Source organism: Colobus angolensis, unplaced genomic scaffold, assembly GCF_000951035.1.
Source record: "Colobus angolensis palliatus isolate OR3802 unplaced genomic scaffold, Cang.pa_1.0 Scaffold333, whole genome shotgun sequence".
Classification (NCBI taxonomy): Eukaryota; Metazoa; Chordata; class Mammalia; order Primates; family Cercopithecidae; genus Colobus; species Colobus angolensis.
The window spans coordinates 824,023-831,962 of NW_012116633.1; the positions used below are offsets into that span (position 1 = coordinate 824,023).

At 44.7% G+C, this 7,940-nt stretch overlaps 1 protein-coding gene and 1 pseudogene across 1 annotated transcript in view; one reads left to right on the forward strand and one right to left on the reverse strand.

Annotated features, from left to right (window-relative positions):
- The window catches only part of LOC105518962, a 5,904-nt gene extending 976 nt beyond the window's left edge, over positions 1-4,928 (forward strand). The window contains exons 2-3 of the mRNA XM_011952126.1: positions 1,453-1,568; positions 4,660-4,928. Of these exons, the coding sequence (XP_011807516.1) occupies positions 1,453-1,568; positions 4,660-4,928 (385 nt within the window). The remainder of the gene's footprint in view (positions 1-1,452; positions 1,569-4,659) is intronic.
- A 963-nt stretch (positions 4,929-5,891) lies between these two features.
- Positions 5,892-7,940, reverse strand: part of LOC105518952 — an 11,594-nt pseudogene continuing 9,545 nt past the window's right edge.

The window sequence follows — 7,940 nt, forward strand, 5'->3', positions numbered from 1 at the left end:
CTGTAATCCCAGCTACTCGGGAGGCTGAGGCAGAGAATTGCTTGAACCCAGGAGGCGGAGGTTGCAGTGAGCCGAGATTGCGCCTTTGCACTCCAGCCTGGGCAACAAGAGCAAAACTCCGTCTCTAAATAAGTAAGTAAATAAATAAATAAATAAGATTTTCAAGGCCAGGCATGGTGGGTCACACCTAAATAAGTAAATAAATTGGACTTTCAAGGCCAGGCATGGGGGGGTCATACCTATAATCCCAGCACTTTGGGAGGCCCAGGCAGAAGGATTGCTTGAGCCCAGGAGTTCGAGACCAGCCTGGGCAACAGGGCAAAACTCTGTCTCTACCAAAAGCACAAAATAAGCTGGGCATTGTAGTGCACACCTGTAGTCTGAGCTACTCAGGAGGCTGAGATGGGAGGATGGTTTGAGCCCGGGAGGCAGAGGCTGCAGTGACCTGAGATCGTACCACTGAACTTCAGCCTGGATGACGAGCCAGACCCTGTCTCAAAATAATAATAATAATAATAAAAATAAATTCATACAGTTTGGTATGGTTTAGTAAGTTTCAGCAGGCAGATTGTCAGGGTAAGATGGATTGTTATATATATACTTACATATATAACAATATGTATATTTATATACTTATTTATTTTAGCAGAGATAGGGTCTCCCTATGTTGCCAGACTGGTCTCAGACTCCTGAGCTCAAGCAATTCTCCTGCCTTGGCTTCCTAAAGTGCTCACATTGCAGGTGTGAGCCACCACACCTGGCCTATAAGGGGAATTTAAGGGACTCTCTACTATGATGTCCCTTCTCCCAGTCCGTTTCCCCATGTAGAAAAGGGTTCTGCTGAGTGACTGGCATTTGGTTATATTTCTCAGTGCTATGCACAGTGTAATGGACAATGCACAGACTGGCTCAAGAGCCCAGGGATTTCAGTTCCAGGCCAAGCTCATCCACTGACTGAGTCAGTCAAACCTCTTTGGATTTCAGATTCTTCATCTGAATAACATAGATAACACTTATCCCATAGTACACTGCAAAGATGACACATGATGGTGAACAAGTTAGTTTCCCTTTAAATATTAAGAATTAGGCCAGGTGCAGTGGCTCACACCTGTAACCCCAATACTTTGGGAGGCCGAGGTGAGTGGATCACAAGGTCAGGAGTTCGAGACCAGCCTGGCCAATATGGTGAAACCCCGTCTCTACTAAAAATACAAAAATCAGCTGGGTGTGGTGGTGGGCGCCTGTAATCCCAGCTACTTGGGAGGCTGAGGCAAGAGAGTCACTTGAACCCTGGGAGGCGGAGGTTGCAGTGAGCATAATCACACCGCTGTACTCTAGCGCCTGGGTGACAGAGTGAGACTTGGTCTCAAAAAAAAAAAGAAAAAAGAATGAGATTGGAGAGGGCCTTCATTCCTCCTAGAAATATGGATTTCACTGTTGCCTACCGCACAGGGCCTTCACCATCTCTGCCGTCTGGAGAATTTATTCCCATCGGGAATCTCCCACCTGGCAGTTGGACCGTGCTAGTAGCCTGTCCATTTCCTGCAGAGAAAAAAGAAGAGTTATTGGTAACATGCATGGAGGCTTAAAAATCTGGCTTTAAATTCCTTTTGTGTTTTGTTTGGCTTCACATTCTTGTTCTGTCACTTAATTTGATGGGAAACCTTAGACAAATTACTTAATCTGAGAATCAATTTCTTTTCTTTTCTTTTTTTTTTTTTGTGACAGGATATCACTCGGTTACCCAGGCTGTAGTGCAGTGGCGCAGTCTTGGCTCAGTGCAACCTCTGCCCCCGTGGGCTCAAGCAATCCTCCCACCTCAGCCTCCTAAGTCGCTGGGACCACAAGTGTGCACCACCATGCCTGGCTAATTTTTGTATTTTTTGTAGAGATGGGGTTTTGTTATGTTACCCAGGCTGGTCTCAAACTCCTGAGATCAAGTGATCCTTCCACCTCAGCCTCCCAAAGTGCTGGGATTACAGGTGTGAGCCAACACACCCGGCTGAGATTCAATTTCTTTATCTGAAAAATGGGGATGTCTATGGACAACTGTAGCTTGTTCATAAAAGAAAAAAAAAGTATGAAAAATGGGAGTAATATCTCACTATCTCTTAGGTAGTAGCTGTATCAATTAAAGTAATACGGAACCAGGTGCAATGGCTCAGAGACAGGGTGCAGAGGCTAAGGCAGGAGGATTGCTTGAGCCCAGGAGTTCAAGGTTGCGATGAGCTATGATCATGTCACTGCACTCCAGCCTGGGTGACAGAGTAAGACCCTGTCTCAAAAAATAAAAAATAAAAAGATAGTAATAAAATAGCATGGGTGAAATGTTGAGCACACGATAGATTTGCACTTACCTTTCTTCCTCTACACAACCTCTTGCCCCAGCTAGGCGAATTTAGACACTCTACCCTAAAATACATTTAGCACTTTCTACCCATCCTTCTGCTCATGCTGTTTCTCTGCCTCTTCCTCTCCACTTACTGAACTCTTATCAGTTCTTAGTGATTCTCACCATTATATGCTCCAGAAGGGAAGTATATGATACATACAGTTTTGACAGTATATCCCTGGCCCCTGCCGTAAATGTGCAATGATTATCACCAAATAGTTAAATGAGCATCTTTAGACTTGTTTGAATGCTTAAGAAAAATGATAGAATTAAAAAGGACTAGCCAGGCATGGTGGTTCACTTCTTGGAATCCCAGCACTTTGGGAGGCCGAGGCGGGCAGATCACCTGAGTGCAAGAGTTAGAGACCAGCTTGGCCAACATGGCGAAAACCTGTCTCTACTAAAAATACAATAATTAGCCAGGCTTGGTGTCAGGTGCCTGTAATCCCAGGTACTCAGGAGGCTGAGGCAGGAGAATCACTTGAATCTGGGAGGTTGTAGTGAGCCCAGATTGTGCCGCTGCACTCCAGCTTGGGGGACAGAGTAAGACTCTGTCTCAAATAAAAAAATAGAAAAGGGTCTTTGCTTCAGCCCCCTTATTCCACAGGAGGAAATCAAGACCCAAAAAAGAAATATGACTTAAAATGCTGGTTAGCAGGAGACAGGACTAGATTCGGGTCTCTTTACTGTGTTGTTTCCAACAGGCCACACTAACTTAGCTTGATGCACCACTTCACAGTGTCTTTCCAAGAAAGAATGAGCACTGTAACTTCTTTCAAGGCAGAGTCCTGATCTTTTGATGTTCCTCAAGATCCTATCTTTGGCTCTCTTATCCTGACACATTCACACTGATTTCATCCTTTTTTTTTTTTCTTTGAGGCAGAGCCTCGCTCTGTTGCCCAAGCTGGAGTGCAGTGGCAAGATCTCGGCTCACTGCAACCTCTGCCTCCCAGGTTGAAGCAACTCTCCTGTCTCAGCCTCCTTAGTAGCTAAGACTACAGGTGCGTGCCACCACGCCCAGCTAATTTTTTGTATTTTTAGTAGAGACGGGGTTTCACCATATTGGCCAGGCTGGTCTTGAACTCCTGACCTCGTAATCCGCCCGCCTCGGCCTCTCAGAATGCTGGGATTACAGGCGTGAGGCACAGCGCCCGGCCTATTTTCAGTTTCTTCAACAAATATATCTCAAGGGGAAAAAAACGGATCATCCTGGCGTGGTGTCTCAGGCCTGTAATCCCAGCACTTTGGGAAGCTTGATTGCTTGAAGCCGCAGGGATTGCTTGAGGCCGCAGTGAGCTATGATGGTACCACTGCACTCCAGCCTGGGCAACATGGTGAGACCTTGCCCCCTGCCCCACCAAAAAAACAAATAAATGAGTAAGTAGGGAAATAATCAGATTGAATCGGAATTAAGAACATACAATTGCAATGTATGAGATTTTGTCCCTAATTCAGCCAGCAAACGTTAAAAACGCTTTATGAGATGATAGATGAATTTGAACAGACTGGATATATTATTAAGCAGCACTGTTAGTTTTTTAGGTGAGAAACGGTAATTATTTTTTCGTCTAGTTGAAGGTTTAGAATAAAATGGGATACGTCTGGACCCACTTCAAAATGGCTCTAGGAGACGGGGAGAGTACGATTCCGCAGGAGGACTGGCCACAAACTGGCAGCTCTTTAAGCTGGCCGACAAGTACATGGGGGCGGGGGTCATTCCGTGTTACATTCTCCTCTTTCCTTTTTTTTTTTGCGATGAAGTCTCGCTCTGTCTCCCAGGCTGGAGTGCAATAGCACAATCTTGGCTCACTACAACCTCCACCCCCTGGCTTCAAGCGATTCTCCTGTCTCAGCCTCCTGAGTAGCTGGAATTACAGGCCTGTGCCACCATGCCTGGCTAATTTTTTGTATTTTTGTGGAGATGGGGTTTCACCATGTCGGCCAGGCTGGTCTCCAACTCCTGACCTCAAGTGATCCACCCGCCTTGGCCTCCTGAAGTGCTGGGATTATAGGCGACAGCCACCGCGCCTGGCCTCTCATTCCTTTTTATAGGTTTGAAAGATTCCAGAGCAAGTTGAAAGCACAAGGCGGTGAGGCACCACGCACACTGAAAGCGACCTCCCCAGCTGGCCGCTGCAGGTGCATCCCGAAAGCGGGCAGAGGGGCCTCAGGCTCAATCCCGCCAGGGCAGAGGGCCCCATCCCCTTTCCCAGCGCCCCCGGGTGACCAGTGGTTCAATGACCTAGCTTGAGCCATGCACCAACCAGGAGCAACAGCAAGGACAGCAGCGGTGATGAACCCATGCTGGCGTCAGGACTGGCGCACCACGCTGCGCACACCCATGGCCCTGCTGCTCATCTGCCCTCAGGTACCAGGGTGGCAGTCGCCCCCTGCACACATGCGCATGCTGCTCCACCACCCGCCCTTCACCCAACAATTCAGCAGAGGGAAACTGACAGAGGCGAGGGGTAGGACTGGCCACACCACCTGCAGGGCCACCCATGGAATTAAGGAAAAGCACGTTGAGGGTCCCTAGAGGCCCCTTCACTACTTTTTAAACCTTTGGACAGTTTACACTACCTTTAAAATTGCATTTGTGCATCATACCATTGCAAGACCACAAAGGAAGTTTCAACTTAACATTTATTGCACACTCACTTCAGGCCACTGCTGAGCCCCCAAAACACACAGCCTAGTAACATCAATATCATCTTCAAGGACTGCAGAGATAGACTAACAACTATATAAATAATATTGTGGAAACGTAGTTATTTGGGTGAGAAAAATATGATGCTAGAGGCTTTGGGATGAATATCTTGCATAAGCAAAAGTTCAGAAACTTGAAAATACAGTTAGCCTACAAATCTCAAATTTAGCCCCGTAACTGTAGCCTTTAATCACCACACCTTCAAGCTCTCTCAACTCCCTTGCCTCTAGTTTACTCCTCTTCCCATTTCCTACAACTTAACTTTGTGGGGGGAGCATTTTAGCAAGGCTATTTCAAAAGCATGAAAAGTCCAACTGATCCAATGAATTTACTCAGAAATTGACACTAACAGGGATGCTCTCAAAATTTTAAATTACTTAAGCTTTATATTAGCATAAAAATTTTAAAACCAAATGCTTAATAGGGTACTGTTGAACAATTTAACATACGTCCACATAAAATGAAACTATTAAAATCTGCTTTTCAAGAAATATTTAATGTAGGTAATATATGCTTATCTAACGTGGAATTTTATGTCACTGCTGCTAAAGCAAAACATCCTGTTCACTGGGTGAAAGACCTGCTTTATGTATGTACACTTCAGTGTAATTTTTTAAAATACTGTAATTATAATCTCAGAACTTCCGAATTTCAACAGATGCCAGTGTTCTCTTCTTTTCTCATATGGGAAAATTCCTTTGAAACTCATTTGAAGCGTGGACAAAAACTCCACAGCTGTATTCCTCAGGATCACTTTGCAGAATCTTCAAGACTCAGAGAGGAAGCTTCAATTCAACCTTTCAGGGAAGGCATTCCAGCTCACATGATCTCATCAACCAAGAGAATGTTGGTGGCAATCACAGCGCTGAAAGGGGGACAAAAATTAGATGGCTCAGATGATTAAAAGCCCTGATTCGACTCAACTTCCCACTTCCAACTAAGCTGCACACATTACATCCAATTAAATTTCTCCCTTCCCCTCTACACATCAGAGGGTTAGTTTGGTTTCCATACTTTCAGCTGATTACATTGTTCATGGGGGAAAAGGAGCAACTAAACAGGACACACCAAATGAAAAGAGTATGATGATTCTCTAACAGTTTAGTTTTCAGTTTCCCAAACTTACCAGGAGTGGATGAAGCTGTTTCTTTACACAATCGTTATCCCGTAACGCCTACTTCTGCTGCTACCACTGGCTCACCTAGAAGGCAACCAAACCTTAAAATAAGTTCAGTCAATAAGAACCAACGATATTGTGTGATTGTGTGTGGCTTTGCTTATCACTGATGACTCATTTCCTCCAGTATTAACTATGAGAATTCAAAGCTTCTCTGTTAGCCCAGTTTTCTACTCTGAACCATGAACCCTGTCCACAATATTTGAGGAGTGTCTGACTTCTACTTAGAAGACCTGAACATCCCTCTCTTCTGGATACATTTCTGTTTACCCATAGTAAAGTATAGTACTGCGACTATAATCTGGCTAAAATGGACTGATCATTTCCCTCATTCCAGAAACCTTTTTTATTAAATAATAATGTTGACAACAATAGGTCTTGCACATACTGCATGGATGTACCTGTTATCTGTCTTCTACTTTGTACTTAATTTGTGTTGTTTTGTTACAGGGGACTAAGATCAGGGCTGTCACCATTTCATTAGATTTCTAGATCCCCTCTTCTGGCACTATTTGCTATCTTTAGCTGTTTTTCACTCATGAATATAATCACCCAATCTATTTTCTTATCATCGTACTTGATTAAAAACTGAGTAAGGTGGCTGGGTGCGGTGGCTCACACCTGTAATCCCAGCACTTTGGGAAGCCGAGGCGGGCAGATCATGAGGTCAGGAGATCGAGACCATCCTGGCTAACACGGTGAAACCCCATCTCAACTAAAAATACAAAAAATTAGCCAGTGTGGTGGCAGGCGCCTGTAGTCCCAGCTACTTGGGAGGCTAAGGCAGGAGAATGGCATGAACCCGGAAGGCGGCACTTGCAAGTGAGCCGAGATCGCGCCACTGCACTCCAGCCTGGGGGACACAGCAAGACTCCGTCTCAAAAAGAAAAAAACAAAAAACAGACAAACAAAAAAAACCCACTGAGTAAGGCAAATGCAATATGAAAATCCTTCAACAGTAATCTGAACCATCTACCACCACTCAACATCTCCAACAAAATTATCCCAAAATTACTCAGTCTACTCCCTTATTATATCTAATCATTCCATTTTTTATTAATATCCCATTTTATCCCATTTTTAGAACCTAGAGTTCCCTAATAGTACTGGTATCAAATTGCAAAGCAAAAGATTTTTTTTCTGGTCCCAATTTTTAATCTTTCCCGGCTTCAACTCTCATGTATTACATCTAGTTTTCCCTCTACAAAAAGTTGCATTCTCTTACCTGTGTTCAGGTTCACACCCACGAGCTGAACTGATTCTGAATGTTCTGCTTAAATTTTAACTAATGTTTCCTGAAGGTCAGAACCAGAATTCTGAGCAAGAACCTAAAGTAAACAAATTTAATTCTTGAGAAAACAGGAAGTAAGAATTGATAGTTTAAAAAAAAAAAAAAAAAGACATGGCTGGGCACGGTGGCTCACGCCCGTAATCCCAGCACTTTGGGAGGCCCAGGCGGGTGGATCGTAAGGTCAAGAGATTGAGACTATGCTGGCCAACATGGTGAAACCCCGTCTCTACTAAAAATACAAAAATCAGCTGGGCATTGTGGCACGTACCTGTAGTCCCAGCTAGTCGGGAGGCTGAGGCAGGAGAATTGCTTGAACCTGGGAGGTGGAGGTTGCCATGAGCCAAGATCACACCACTGCACTCCAGCCTGGGTG